This window comes from Thermobia domestica, chromosome 6 (assembly GCF_964235325.1).
Source record: "Thermobia domestica chromosome 6, izTheDome1.hap1.1, whole genome shotgun sequence".
Classification (NCBI taxonomy): Eukaryota; Metazoa; Arthropoda; class Insecta; order Zygentoma; family Lepismatidae; genus Thermobia; species Thermobia domestica.
This window is the reverse complement of record NC_137459.1, coordinates 58,438,340-58,454,680: the sequence shown is the minus strand read 5'-3', so window position 1 is coordinate 58,454,680 and position 16,341 is coordinate 58,438,340. Positions and strand designations below refer to the sequence as shown.

The 16,341-nt window shown below is 37.5% G+C and overlaps 1 protein-coding gene across 3 annotated transcripts in view; it reads right to left on the bottom strand.

The window, feature by feature from the left end:
- LOC145688026 (dynein regulatory complex subunit 11) overlaps positions 1-16,341 on the bottom strand; it is a 104,503-nt gene that overhangs the window by 63,474 nt on the left and 24,688 nt on the right. For all 3 annotated transcript variants that reach the window (XR_014131830.1, XM_081761699.1, XM_081761698.1), the window contains 2 exons: positions 9,057-9,256; positions 46-317 (listed from right to left, as the gene is read on the bottom strand). Coding sequence is in view for 2 of the 3 variants with exons in the window: in XM_081761699.1 (XP_081617825.1) it covers positions 46-317; positions 9,057-9,256 (472 nt within the window). In the remaining variant the exon portion in view is untranslated. The remainder of the gene's footprint in view (positions 1-45; positions 318-9,056; positions 9,257-16,341) is intronic.

Below are 16,341 nucleotides of genomic sequence, written 5' to 3'. Positions count from 1 at the left end.
AATAATTCTTAAGGAATAAGTTCACTCGCGTTGTGAAATACGTACCTTCATATTCCGTATTTCCTAATATTAACTCACTAAGAAACCCTGATGGCTGCATTTTAAATCCAGGATCTTCTTCTTCATCATCTTTCTTTTTCACTTTCACGTCTTTATCTTTGTCCTTCGTTTTCTTTCCTTTCTCTCGTCTGCTTCTACTGTCCTTCGACGATGGGGTTGCAGACTTGCTATCACTGTCTGTTCCTTGCCTACCAAAGACCGCAGCTGAGCCCCCAGCATCTTCTGACGGGAAATCAGGCAACTTCCCTGTTTCGTTCCTAGGAAAAGCGATCATTGTTACAAGCTCCATGCAGAACGCAAGAAACTTTCATTAATTTCACTTGAAATATATTGAAATATTTGTCAAAAACCTATATTCTTTCACGCCTTGAAACAAACGACTACACATATAAGAGTTAAAATACACTTCATATAACTGTTAGATAATTCACAGTTTTTTTTCTTTCTTTATCATTTTCACACATTTACAAAATTTAACTGGACAGAACCCACTACTTTAATATCCACTACTGAATAGAGCTTCTACAAATAAAAATCTATTCGCTTGAATCCGTATCTTACAATTAAAATGTACTAATGAATTTTCTACGTCTAAATATACCGGGTGTTTCAAAAGTGCGAAACAACAGGGCAACTCAGTCATGAGTATAAAGATACGAAAAATGGAAAGAGAGTAATGTTCTTGGAAACTTGTTTAGAATGTAAATAAGTGCAATTTTTCTAATCCCACCAGCCATTTGGTCCCCACATTGGTAAAGTGTCCTATATTATACTAAGACGCAACGTTATCAGTTCAACAGGCTTTTTCCTTGCACCCTCAAAATAGTTACAATAGAGTACTGCTGGGGAACGTATTCAAGTTGTTCTAGGTTTCCCCACAAAACAATGTGCACGTTCTCCGAAGCCCTTACAGTCCCCCGAAGTTACTTTTTTTTTTTATTTCACTCAGGACGCTTTACCAGTGTGGAGGTCAAACTGTTGATGTGATTGGGAAAATCCATCATTTTAGACTGAAAAATGATCCATTTCCAACAACTTTCCTCTCCTTCCTTTTTCGTACCTTTTATTCATAACGAAGTTGGTCTATGGCCCCAGACTTTTGATACATCCGGTATATCGTGAAAAGATTACTTGTCAGAAAATAGTGAAAACATTTCACACATCACACTTACTAAGGAAGGTACTGCTTATTATCGCTAAACGCTCCATCAGATAACAAGGGTAAGAAATAGGAAGACAAGAAAGAGAAATGAAAGGACAGAAAAGTAGCTGGGAGGCGTCCAGGTGGGCAGTGTTGTCTTGAATTGTAGGATCACATGCTAACGTGGAATGTACGTCTAGCGAAAGTGCTTCCAGTGTATTTCGGTTATTGACTGATTACGTTTTCATTATTTTCTGCTAAGTAATTCGCTATACAGGGTGTTACAAAAATATGTCACAACATTTTGGGAACAAATTCCTCGCATCAAAATAAGAAAAACAAAGTTCATATGGACCTGTACTCAAAAGTGGATAGGCGGCCGCGGTGGCTCAGTGGTAGAGCGTTCACCTCTGGTGTTTGGGGTCCCGGGTTGGATCCCAGCCCCAGCCAAGTGGACTTTGTTGTGGACAAACACCGTGTGCGTGTGTTTTCTCGGGGTGCTCCCGTTTCCTCCCACTTTCTTCATTCCACCATTTCATTCATTACTCATTATCACCGTCTCCTTTAGCCTAACCGGCATAAGCGTGGGACGTAAAACTTAAAGATTTCATTTCATTTTTTCAAAAGTGGATAGTATCGGAGTTATAGTGTGCCGAAAACGTGAAACAAGTGAACTTCAAAAGTTCATAACTCCACTACTAGTTGGGTCAAGACATCGCCTATCGTAGGTGGATCAAAATATCACTGAGGAACTGGTATGTGAACTATCCAAATATCCATGTTTAAGAATGCTCCAGTATTTGCACACCAATTTTTAGAGAGGTAGGTGGGGAGTGATCAAGTACTCCAAAACAGCCTTTAAAAATGATTGTGCAAGTACCGCAAGTTCTGAAAGATGGATATTTGGATAGTCCACTTGCTAGTTTCTCAGTGATGTCTTGAGCCAACTACGATCGGTCCTATAGTAGTAGATCTATGGACCTTTAAAGTTTATTTTTTCAACTTTTCAGCACCCTATAACTAAGAAACTATGCACTTCTGACCACAGGTCCATATGAACTTTTTTCTTATTTTAATGTGAGGAGTCTCTTCCCAAAATAAAGTGACAAATGTTTGTAACAGCCTGTATATATTCTTAGAAAAGAAAAGTGAGGAATTTACAACATTTCATTTCTTTGTGCCCTTCATTTCTCTCTGATAATTTGCAAATCATCAAAATTGCACCAAATACATTTTCCTTGAGTCTTTTGTATATTACGCGAAAAAAAAAAAGATCAGATGAATATTTTATATTTTAAGTTATATGGATATGTACCTTTCTTTTCTTTCAATCTCCGTCTTTTCTTCCTTTGCTTGATTCTTCTTTAAAAAATTGATAACGAAGGGAGTATATATCACGAAGGGAGTAGATCCATGAAACTCTTCCAATCCTGACCAAAGTTGGTATGCTGGTAGACTTTAACAAGCTTAGTACATATATGTAGTACAATAGCCACGCAGGCCTTTGATTCCAAAAACTCATCTGATCTTGACCAAAGTTGGCATGATGGTAGATCTTAATCTGCTTAGTATGTATGTAAAACTAGCAGCGTTCACCCCGCTTCGCTGCGGTCACCCCGGAACGCAATAAACGTTGTTACTTAGATAATTTTTACTTTTTCGCTTTCAAGTGATATGATAAAAACCATAGTAGATTCCAGTAAATGTTAACATTATATCGCCTGTCATTTATGTTAACCCGCCGAGTGACACGGTCATGCGGGTTGCATATAAATACGTTTATTTTTACCTATGATGAACTAACAAAGGATTTGTACGTTATGGACACTTGAATGGTCAATTATCTCAAGACACTGGTAATTAAAAATTAAAGTGATATGATAAAAACCATCTAGGGTCCAAATCCTAATAACCCCCCAAAAATGAAAGAAATTGGTTCAGCCGTATTAGCGTGATGAGGGAACAAAGGATTTGTGCGTTCTCTTTTATATATAAGATATTGTGGTATGTAGGGTTTCGGCCATCTAAGTTTGTTTTTCACTTAATGAAATCAAGATATTTCACTAAAACGCGATCGATGAAACTTATCTGATGTTCACCAAACTTGGTATGATTTACAGACCTTCACGAGCTTAGTATGAACTAATATAATGTGTAGGGCAACCATACGTCCCGTTTTAGGGACCTGTCCCGGCCGTCCCGTCAGTAGATGGAAAAAAGTATTTTTTGTCCGTTTTACGCAAGTGAAAGAGGTAAATAACAAACCCTATACATTTATTACTTAAAAAGGTATTAATAATTAATAATAACAAAGAGGCAAGAATTGAATTAAAATTCAATACATTAAACATGACCTATTGTTCGCAGTACTGATCGAAATATAAAGTTCGATATTCTATTGAAAGCAAAAGGAAGGCTGTTGGGCCTGCCTGGAACATGCACTTCTGTCAGCGTATTTATTCAATCATGAATAACATATAGACAAGTGAAAAATCTTTCTTACATGATGTTGCAACAACGAAATCTACGTTACTGGTACGGGTCAACTTCACAGAGAACGGCAGTGAATTTTATGAAAGACTAGTGAAGAATAAAGGTATTCTCACGAAGACAAGTTCTTCTGAGAAATTTCTTGTATTCTTCAGTTCAAGAGTCAACTTCTCATCCAATGTAGTATCAAGGATTCGAGCCAGGGTAAAGGAGCAAATGCAGGCAGTATCATGTCCTACTATATTGTAAGTTAAATGTTGTTTATATTTTATAGCTTATATATATATTATGTTAAATTACAATAAAAATGTATTAGGTATTGCTAAGGTAAACAAGCAGAACTATAAAGGTAACCAAGGAAGTTCTGTCGCTTTTTCACCCACCACCTTTGGAAATCAATATGTGACCTAAGACGTGAAAGGAAAATCAAAAATAGTCCCCAGCATCGGTGACCTTATACAAACGTTCTGGAAGGCCATAGATTCCATCGCGATAGAACTTAGTGGGCCGAAAAACAAAGAAAGTATCAAGTGCATTTTGTACCTCTACTACGGATTTCAACTGGCGTCCTCTAAGGTGATTGTCCAAGGAATGGAAAAGGTGATAATCGGATAGTGCAATGTTCGGGGAGTATGGCGGATGCAATAGTGTTTCCCATCCAAGGCGTAGAATGGTGTCCCGGGTCATCCTAGACACGTGGGCTTAGCGTTGTCCTGTAACAGGAGGACCCCTTTGCGATTCAGAAGTTCTGGCTCCAGAGTTTCGAGTTTTTCTTGAACATGACTCAACTGCTGACAGTACACATCTGCATTGATGCTCTGATCAACTGGCAGCAGACCCCGATGCACAATGCCAAGAGCATTCCACCAAACACACAGGAGGACCTTCTTCTGGAGCAGTGCTGGTTTCGGCTGTTTTGGAATCGGTTCATGGGATGCTAATCAATGATGACAGCACCGTGGAGCTTCGTGCAGGGCCCACTTTTCATCACATGTCAACACCCTGTACAGAAATGGCTCCTTCCTCAGACGAGACAGCAAAGAAACACAGGTGTCTGCTCGCGTTGCCTTCTGGCCCGGAGTCAAACCATGTGGGACCCATCGATCCAACTTGTATTGCTTCCCAAGTTGATGGAGGTGCTGCTGAATGGTTTCTCCACTCACACTGAATTGTAGTCCCAGTTCCTCACATGTCTGGTCACTGTTCGCCTCAATTGCTACCTGAAGATCTTCATTTTGTACATGTGTTGGTCTTCCGGCACATGGTGCGTCTTCGAGTGTTTCGTCACAGCCTTTAAACTTGTTAAACCACCGCTGCACTGCCCGCGTTGTCACGGCACCCTCACCAAAGGCCTGGTGTATCTTCCGCCCCGCTGCAGCAGCGTTTGACCTCAATTGGAACTCGGACAGCATACACACCTTTATGACGGTCTGTGGAGGTCCATCTGTTCACTCTGTCCTTACACAAGTTCACAGTGTGTTGGATACATCCACACCAACAGCTGGCCTTCGCCTTATCTCTATTCGCATTCAACTCACGGTGTGAGGGCCAACGGAACACAGATCTCCACAAAAGCGACAGAACTTTCTTGTTTACCTTTATAATTTTATATACCGGCTTGTTTCTCATTTCTCATTATTTTTAAAAACCCGGAGCCTGTCCCGTTTTCAGTTGAGAATTTTATGGTCACCCTAATGTGCAGACCTTTGATTCCCAAGTTACTCATCAAATTCGGGTTTGGACCCAGTGAAATACAGAAATTTCACTAGAACACTAAAGATGGAATTCATTCGATTTTGACCGAACTTTGTATGTTGATAAGATTTCCATGAGATGTGTATACATAGAACTTACAGTGTGCAGAGCTTTGATTTCCGAATTATTGAACATAAAATTTGGAGTTTTGACTTAGTAAGACTGATGATTAAGGCAAGTGAATGATGATGGAAGAACTGGTGGAATGAGATGTGGGAGGAAACGAGAGCACCCCGAGAAATCTCACGAACATGATGTTGTCCTTCTGGCCGGGGATTGATTAGGATTAGGAATCAGATTTCTGGGCTGTCGGCATCTATAGCCATTTAGCCCGTCACGTATGAGGGATGACGTCCCTCGGAGAACACATTGCACAGGGAAAGGAAAAGAAGAAAGGATTGGGAAAGGAAGGAAGCGACCTGGGAGCATTATGTTAGGTAGTATCCCGGCATTTGCCTAGTGTGAATGAGGGAAACCCAGAAAGAAGCTCAGTCAAGATGACTGGCCTAAAAAATGTTACACTTTTTCGACCGAGTGTCCCCACAGGGAATCGAACCCGGGACCGTTCGTGGCCGGGTATTAAATCAGGGACCCCACGCACCAGAGATAAGCGCTCTACCACTGATCCACCGTGCCCCGTTGCATTGTGTGCTGACAATAAAGTTTTGTTATGAGCAAAGAAGGATGAACTTTTCTCACTTGCATTAAAAATACTTGTTACATGGGTATATGTAAATTACACAGAAAGACGAATTAAATGAAAACAATATGGCTCAGATAACTAAAACCTAAACTCTCCAGCATAACAACCCACTAACTGGTGTGGCAGCCAGATATTTTTATTGTATTATACGTGACGCGTATGTCGGTTCCTCTAGCCGTTATTTTTGGCTTTCGAGATGAGATTTTGCTAGCTGTTACTTTATGTAACTTTCCAATTGCATTACGATGATGCATGAACATCTAAAATTTTGTGCCCACAGGGACTCTACAGATGTGTGCTAACATTAAGCTACAAAAGAGCCTTAGAGAGAAAGAATAAAGTTGATCACTCTTTATTAAAACATATTTTAAAATTAAAGTAAATAACAATGCATTGTATTTATTCATTAATTCGTGCCGTTTGAAACCAATGGATTACTCTTGTATTTCTCTACATTGCTCACAATCTGTTCCCAACGTTCAGACAGATGTTCGATGCCTTTAGGAAAAAATCTCAGTGCCTTGGATGTATAGAAATCATCAATGAAGTTCTGAAGCTGTTCATCATTTTCAAAGAATATATAACGGAGTACATTCGACAGGGAGGGGAAAAAGACGAAAATTTGTAGGAGCCACGTCCGGAGAATACACCGGATGAAGAAGAACATCCCATTGAAGTTGCTAAACGGCAACGATTGTGACTGTGCTGCATGTGGTCTAGCGTTGTCCATGTGGATGGTAATGCCATGTTGCTTATTCAACCTTTTTTCTTGAAGTGCTGCATTAACGTGTTGTAGTTGATCACAATATGCAGAAACAGTGATAGTACGATTACAGGGTATGAATACATTGTGGATGATCCTTTCCATGTCCCATAAGAGACACAATATTCTCTTCTTGGGACGCAAATCAAATTTGACACGTGTTGTTGCCTTTCTGTTAGGGCTGACTCATTCCTTCCTCTGCTTAAAGTTCACGTACAGACACCATTTCTCATCTCTGGTAATACGTAAAAGAAAGGGATAAAGTTAGCGACAGGATTCACGATGGTGAATAAGCAAAGGACCATACATGGCTACACGCTGGTTCGTGTGCTTTACAGTACGTGAATGAGGCACCCATGAATCCAATGTTTCAACCTTTCCCACATGTTGAAGGTGTCGCATACGGTTGCCTATCTACTGTGAATCTTTGTGGCCAATTTCCGAGTGCATTGATGTGTATTATCGTGGATGAAGTCGTGAAATGGTCCTCATCAAAGTGGGATGGGCGACCAAAACGTGGGGTATCGCTCAGGTCAAATCATTTCCGGGTAGTCCTTTCAGGAATTGGTTCTTTCCATACACTCCACAAATTTACCTAGATACCTCTGCAGCATTAGAATCTTTGTTGAACTCGTACTGGAGACCATATCAGATGTGACCCCCCTCCTTTTTAACTTGACACTTCACACTTCAGATCCTGAGAAACAAAAATTGATTAGAACGAACAAAAGCACAAACAGTGCTACATATTTCACAGCACTGTCATAATCACTGACATCTCGCGAAAATAAAATCCTGAAAATGAATGACATGAATTAATGAATCAACCCAATAAATACCATTTGTGAAAATGCGTTATAACATGACAAGCAGAATATTGCGTCGGCGTCTATTTACAGACATTTCTTTAAGGACTTTCCTACGGGACGCTCTTTTTATTAACGGAAAAACGAACTTAGAACTCTTTAAGTGTTGGTGTTACTAAAACAGGATCACGTAAAAATAATATCCGTGTTGTTATAGCACTCTCATTATTCTTAGCAGTAAATTGATTCGTTTTAGGCTGGCAGGTATTTATGCCGACAACTAGATCTGGGAAAAATACGAGTAGAGAAAGTGATAGTAATATGGCAGAATCAGGCTCCCGAATACTCGGCGCCTCCACCATGTAAAATTCTCTCAGTTTATGTAAGGTAAAGCAATTACTGTACACAAGAATTTGGACTTTCCCTTCACCTTTTATTATAAAAAGATCCACTTAGATACAAATGCATACAATAACTAGTTCCTCTAATACTTCGGGTAAGATTATGGAAAGGAACCCAATGACCAAGCGTCTTAGGGCTTTTGTAGGTGAGGTTCCTCTCGGTGACCGGGCGTCGTGAGAGAGGAAGGGAACCCAATGATCGTGCGTCTTAGAGCTTAAGGATAGGTATCTCCCAATTGACCAAGCGTCGTGAGAGGGTAAGGTAAACCCAATGGCAGGGTGTCTTAAGGCTTTAGGTGGTTTGATCAACCTGAATAGATTGATGCTTGTTGATGCGTGCTCCTCTCTTTTATCCTGGAGTGTTGGCTACCCTCGGTGATCTTCGTCTTGCCGACTACTGGCGAGTGTGGGCGACTCCTCTTCGGGTCCGTCGTCTGCGTTGTTTTTGTTTACTATTACCACGTGTAGTACACACATGGTTATCGCATGTTATGGAGACATGCGGAACCTTACAATATATATCAGATGACATAAAGAAAAATGAAAGTTCAGATTTGGTCTTTTGCCGCTATATTGAATTTTCATTATAACCGGTACGGACCGATTCATATACCTTTCTGAACTCATTTTTCTAGGAAGTTGATAATTTGACACTTACATACTTATTTAAGCCTTCGCTCGAAAATAAAAATTAGACAATAGTTAATTGGTTGGCTGATTAATTGACTAACATCCCTTCCAGATCGAGGCTATAACATGGGATCCCTACAGCTTAACATGGGATCCGAACTAAATGAGCCCCCACCGACAACAAGGACGCTAACCATATAGCCACGGAAGAGCTCTAAAACTTTTGTTAAGAACACATGCGTCAGCATTTTGTTTCCAAATTAGTAAACAAATCCAATTCAACATGGTAAGAATATACTACACCTACCTGTAATCCATAAACCAATTCCTGATTTCGTCTTTAATACACTGTGTGATCTCTACACCTTTGGTTTCCACTATGAATTCTCTCTCTGCAACTAAGGCATCCTGATAATTCTTTTCATATACCTTCTGAAGTTGTTGCCTGGCTTCTTTCACCTCCTCGGCTCGATCTCGAGCCCTCGTCTCATAATGGATCGGCTGGATCTGTCAGTTATTATAAAGTCAATGAATACAAGGGAATTCGTACCTCAAACACATGGTTTATATCCTGGAGATTAATCTACTTTCTGAAAGCGAACATAAAAAAGAAAACAAAACATCAAAAAGAAACAGAACGCAATGATGACAAAATAACGAAAACAAGTAAAACAAGAACAAGTAATAAAGAAGCGAAAATAATTTTAAAACACAAAACGTAACAACATTTTCAAAAAATAAACAATTATGCTGCATCAACTATTGTGCTGCCAAAATGTCTTGAGCCGTGGCAAAAATGCGAACTAAAGCTCACAGTCTCACACACCCACGCGTTTAGCCAATAAGGGTTCAGCTGTTGCTAAGCGAGAGAAAGCAAGTGGAATACCTTCAGCCGATAGCAGCGCTTGCAACGGAAGACTAGGGATCAAGTCAATGTGGTATATTTATAACAATTGTAAGTAAACAGTTAGAATTAAATAACATAAACTTACTTTTACAGAAACCAAATTCACTATATTTTTCATTTTCCTTAGCTTACAACTCTTTCATTAATTATTACTTTTGAGCATTAATAGGAGAAAAGATAGTACAATAAAGTCTCGCAAACTCGGCAGTCGATAACCCGGCACAGTCTGAATAACTCAGCTACATCCTAGCACAGCGAAAAAAACGTGCGCAGATCCGTTCAAGATCATTGCTCGCGTACGTGTTAATTTTCATTATAAACGGCTTTATGCCTTCATCAAGTATTTTTCTGAAGTCTGTTTTATCAGTTAAATTACTGTACGGTGTGTATTTATTAATTTTCATTTTCATGTATAGCAAAGGCTCTATTCCTTCATAAAGTACGTACTTTTCCTTTGTTTAAAGGGAAATTGGGCGGTTTATTCTCTGTTGTATTCTCAAGCAACCAATACATCGAAGTACAGTACCCTATTTTCTGAGGAAACACTTGTACTTATTCTTTTTTAACCCCATTCCTGATAACTAAGCATTTTCACAAACTCGGCCACCCTTCGATCTACATTTGGCCGAGTTTACGTGACTCTACTGTATACGGTAATAGTGACGAAAAATATCGAATTCGAGATTTAAATGAATTTACACGTTTCATGGTCCCTACATGTCAAAAGTCGGAATTTTGGATGGCTTTCCATCTGTCCGGAAGTAAACATGTTTACTTACCTAGAGCCCATACCGTTTAAAGTATCGAATCCAAATGTTAAACTTACGGGTTTTATAAGATTGCCTATGGATGTTTTTCAAATTGTCTTCCTACTGCCAAAAATAAGGGTAATTTACTGAAGAGTAAAAAATAAAAAAAAAATGAAAAGAAATTGCGATATTCTCGAAAACAGAGCTAACGATTAGTTTATATTTCATACATTAATAGTTAATCAAAAACTCTATAATACGGTATAGATATTTTTCATTAATGGCCCTGGTATACGGCATACGTCACTTCTCAGGAAAAAAATCCACAAAGGGAATTTACTTTTAGAGGATGAGTTTTCTTCGGACAAACTCTTCCGAAAACATAATTTTGCTCCTATTTTACAAATAAATATTTCAGCATAACTGCAACATAATATAATCTACTTGATGAAATTGGAACGAGAAAGTTAAGTGTGGTGGCCTGTACCTTTTATATTTATTAGCTAAGTGCCATGCACAACCAATGTAAGGCCATTATTCTCTATAGGCATTACCGAAGAGACATTAAAAAAAAAAAAAAAAATCGAAAGGAAATAAGACAGAACCTTGTGGTACTGAAATCTTCAAGGATTTGTATTAATTTTCTACCTTTCTCTTCATGCCCAAGTGGCTAACCTGTATGCGTGATTCCGGTTCGATTTCTAATGGAGGTACTACCTTGGATACAAAGCAGAATAACGGCATTTTCCCATTTCAAGAAGCAGGCCCTGGCTCAAAAACTTCGGGTCCTAAAGGTGATGTTAGGCTCTAATCAACCAATCGCTTTTCTGTTTTTTAATGTTTTTTTTACATAATGATTTATTTTAATCAAAAAATAATGAAAAAGCCTATGATTTATTACAAAAATATTACGTTCGTATGAACAAAATGCAGGGTTGGACCCACCTGAAAAAAAAAAAAAAAAAAATAAAATCCACCTAGGTTTTTGAGTTTTTTGTTAGTATATTATTGGTACGACTAAGGTGGACACACTGAAAGTGATTTTTATCAGATTTTGGACTTTCCTTGGGCGAATTAGATGTTTTCATGTTAAAATATACAACATTCAATGTTAGACCTATATAAAGTTCTGAATGCACTGAATGAACAAAAAAGCTTACCTTAGCTTGAGATAATTATAGAACAAATTAATGTATGGATTATGTTTATAGCCTATTTGAAGTAAAACATGCAAATTTATATTTTAGGAAATACTTTCCGTGAATAGTGTGCTCGCCGACTTGGCGACACCGGGAGACGTTATTCCTCATACGTTTGACGAGTTTAAGGCCATAGGTGCCTGTTCCACCAGTAAATATGTAAATACACTAGTTTAACTGTTAGTATCTTATATATAAAAGAGAACGTACAAATCCTTTGTTCCCTCATCACGCTAATACGGCTGAACCAATTTCTTTCATTTTTGGGGGGTTATTAGGATTTGGACCCTAGATGGTTTTTATCATATCACTTTAATTTTTAATTACCAGTGTCTTGAGATAATTGACCATTCAAGTGTCCATAACGTACAAATCCTTTGTTAGTTCATCATAGGTAAAAATAAACGTATTTATATGCAACCCGCATGACCGTGTCACTCGGCGGGTTAACATAAATGACAGGCGATATAATGTTAACATTTACTGGAATCTACTATGGTTTTTATCATATCACTTGAAAGCGAAAAAGTAAAAATTATCTAAGTAACAAAGTTTATTGCGTTCCGGGGTGACCGCAGCGAAGCGGGGCGGGTTAACATAAATGACAGGCGATATAATGTTAACATTTACTGCAATCTTCTATGGTTTTTATCATATCACTTGAAAGCGAAAAAGTAAAAATTATCTAAGTAACAAAGTTTATTGCGTTCCGGGGTGACCGCAGCGAAGCGGGGTGAACGCTGCTAGTTATTTCATACATTTGATGGTAGCACAAGTATTCTTCAGTATAATTTAATTTTCCAGGAATGGTAGTTTAGTTCATTCATTAGTTGCTACTCTTCAAATAAGCATTCTGTAGAATCAACACCAGCAATAGCGGAAAAATTCTCGCCAAATTCCCCGAGCTTAATGTTCGGAATTCCGAAGACTATGTAACGCTACTATTTCAATTGCTGAATTTGATCTTCCGTAGTACTGGAAGTATCGATGTAATGTAAACAAAACTGCATTTTCGGGGAAAACCCGTCGTGAAAGAAATGCTCGGGAAATTTCCGCAATTGAACGGACAAAGCATCGGAAGTGAATACTTGAACAATAAAACTATTTATTTTAAGCTGGAAGATATTTAATTTCATTTACGACATTTTGAATCATTTACTTTATAAAATATGAATTATCTCTTTGTTAATTGTTTTAAATTCATTTTCGGGAAAGAACCGTCTTGCTAGTACTAGGGAAATTTCCGTAGTTGAACGCGCAAAGTATCGGAAGTAAACTACAACATAAAACCATTTATTTTACGCTGGAAAATATTTTCCATATAAGACATTTTGAAACATTTATTTTGTAATACATGAATTATATTTTTGTTTTAAATTAATATATTTGGTATTCATATTTGGCGAACGTTACTAAGGCTCCTGGGATGACTCGATCTACATTTGTTCGTTTGTCTGCCTGTACCACACACACATTACAGGGTACAACTTTCGGTCTTTTAAGTTTAAATTTTCAGAATACAAGCACGAGACACACTAAATTTCCTGTATAGATTTTGACGGCATACCAACGTAAAATTTCGAAATGGCGGCCATTTTTTTTTTTTCAAAATAGCGGGTATCCACGCTACAAAGCGCAATTTTCGGTCTTTTACATAGACATTTTCAGAGTACAAGCACGAAACCTTCTAAATTAGCTGTATATATATTTTGACGGCGATCCAACGTAAAATTTCAAAATGGCAGCCATTTTTCAAAGTAGCGCGTATCCGCACTACAGGGTGCAATTTTCGGACTTTTAAGTTGAAATTTTGAGGGTAGAAGCGAGAGATATTTTAAATTTGCTGTATAGATTTTGTCGACGATCCAATGTAAAATTTCAAATTGGCGGCAGTTTTTTCAAAACAGTAGTGAATAGAAAATTGTTGCAGGTTCCGACAATGACAATCTTGAAATATAAATCACATTTTAACTTTTATCCCAAAGACATTGAAATATTTCGAAAAAACCCAACTAAACCCGAAAAAAAACATATGGGCCCAGGTGGATTGGGTTTTTCAAAAATACCCGGGTTTCTTTAAACTGATAAAATGTCCACTTTGATATCTGGTAGGAAACTCGCCTTAATAACACAACACAGCAATGGACTAAGGTCACGCCCGTAACGTAACGTCACACACTTAGTACACGCCCAGCAAACAGGCTGAGATACTCAGACAGTGAAGAGGCAGTGTATTGTTGAACAGAATTGTATGAAAGTGCACATAGAGAACACATAAGTGAGTGATTTATCTTGACGAATTCCTGCACAACAAGCAGCAAAAACACATTAACAGTATGTTTGGGCCAGTGATGGCGAATGAAAAACTGTCCCCTTATTTTACTTCTAGTATATCTGTGCACAATTTTATTTGCTTCGGTCTACTTTTTTCTGGGCTTTTGACATCGAGTAACAAATGTTTCGGTGATTTGCCCCAATAACTGTTTTTCCGCACAATATATATATATATATATATATATATATATATATATATATATATATAAACACGTATTCGTTTAATTCATGTGTAGTATCTACCGGACTTTACTTTGTAATTCATTTAAACATATCTTAATAATCTAACCAACTTTTTCGGTATACCAAATTCAATAAGAATGTTGTACAATGTTTCCCTCCTGACTGAGTCGTAGGCATTTCTGAAATAAATAAATAATTGATGTACCGGGATATTGTATTCCCACTTCTTAGAGAATGTTAAATATCTGGTCAATAGTTGATCGATTTCGCCTAAATCTGCATTGATAATCTTCTGTTGTGATATGGAATTAGTGGCTGGCTTATCCACTGGTCCCGAGTTCGACTTCAATTGAATCACATTTAGAATTTTCAATATTTTTGGCTCCGAAACAAATTATATTTTCTCTCTTTTCTTTTTAATAAATGAAATCTTTCAGCTTTAATGTCCCACGATTACGCCCTTTAGGCTAAGGGAGACGTTTTTTTTTTTTTTAATAATAATAATAATAATAATAATAAAGTGAATGTAGCCTAAAGCTTCCTTCAAGAACTTCGTAATTCTTCTTGTCTTGCATTAAAGCCAGTACATGAGGAGATTCCTCCTTTCCACCAAATTGTTTCTCTTATAATTTACATTCTTTCGGTTTTCCTTACCTGTACTTATTTATTATTTCTCCTTAATTTCAACTAGGCTTGATGTGTCAAACCTTCATGTTCCTATTGTGTCAGCTTTTTTATTGGAGCGTGCCGAAGGACATTACTACCACAATCTTTTGAAATAACAACAAATACTGTTACCTTGTAATCTTTCCAGGAAGATCCAATCGCTTTATAGATATCAGAAATTTATATTACTTGGTTGCCTGTGATTTCCACGTAGCCTGAAATCTCTAAAGTTTCCCTCATCATGCTGAAGTTATGTTTACAAACTACTCGATTTCCTCAAAGAAAACGTGTGAACTTAAGGTTGACATCCAGCCAGGAGGATTTGCCCTGTCCTAATCATGGTTCCTTTGATTTACGTCACCTGTGACGTAGAAGGAGGTAAAACACAGACTAATTAGTGATTTTCCTAATTTGGACATGCGGAAGTTCCTGGAGAGGTATCTTGGTTTCCAAACGTTAAACGAAATCACCTCCTTGAGCTCAATTCGTGCCAGTGCGACTTAAATTTTCTCTCTAATTACACCGAGATCATGCTGTTATTTTAGACATGAAACTACTGCTCTTCAACAAGGTACAGTGCCAAGAACTGACACATTAAGAGCACTTACGCCAAACTTAGAAATCTTTAACTCCTATCTAATCTATCCATATCTACTGCACTTTCTAATACTAATTATGTTCTGTATCATTTTATTATGTACGTATTTATTTCACGGAACCCTCTGAGTTACATCTACGTTTGAAAGTATTTAGTTAAAATCTCATTCTGATTTCCGATAACTAAATTACACATCGGTTTTCCAGTAATTAATACTGGTGGTAGAAATGTTATCCCTGTAGTTGGAAAATACTCATTCTCAATTGGAAATATTCTTTCTCGTGCTAATTTTAGCAGGTTTAGCATTACTTGAATCCAGTAATGTAACACTCCAATAATTTCATCAACGAATGGGGTGAATCTTGCTAACAGAATATTTGAGAGGATTTTTATAGAATGTTAGCAAGAGAGAGATGCCTCGATAACTATTATAATCAGTTTTGTCGCCTTTCGTGTGAACTGGAACTATTGTAGTGCTTCTTTTAAAAACAGAAATAAATATAAACTGAAATGGCAAATGTTTAATTTCAAGTGCATAGAATCCATAGCGCAACATTTATCACCGTACAGTCACAGTGGCATCAATTGACACACTTTTATTGTTGGGTACCTAACAATGAGAATAACTGAAATGTGCTAAATCATTCTTAGTATTTATATGTATTTATATATGTGTAGAAAATACTTTAAAATAACTTTGATGAGTGAAAGAAACATCGTATCGGAAAGAGTTATTGCTTTCCCTTTTGTTATCTTTCGTGAACAAGGCTCTAGGGGAGAGCCAAAAGCTAGGAAATACAAAGGATTTTTTTTTTTTTTTTTTAATTATAAGTAAGCAAAATAAATGTTTAGTGCTCTCGCCTTTATTCTTGGATATCCCAGTTTTTGACTACCGGTGTAAATAAATGTAATTCAGATTGTATGTTAGACTAGATCAATGTGATACTATATTATAT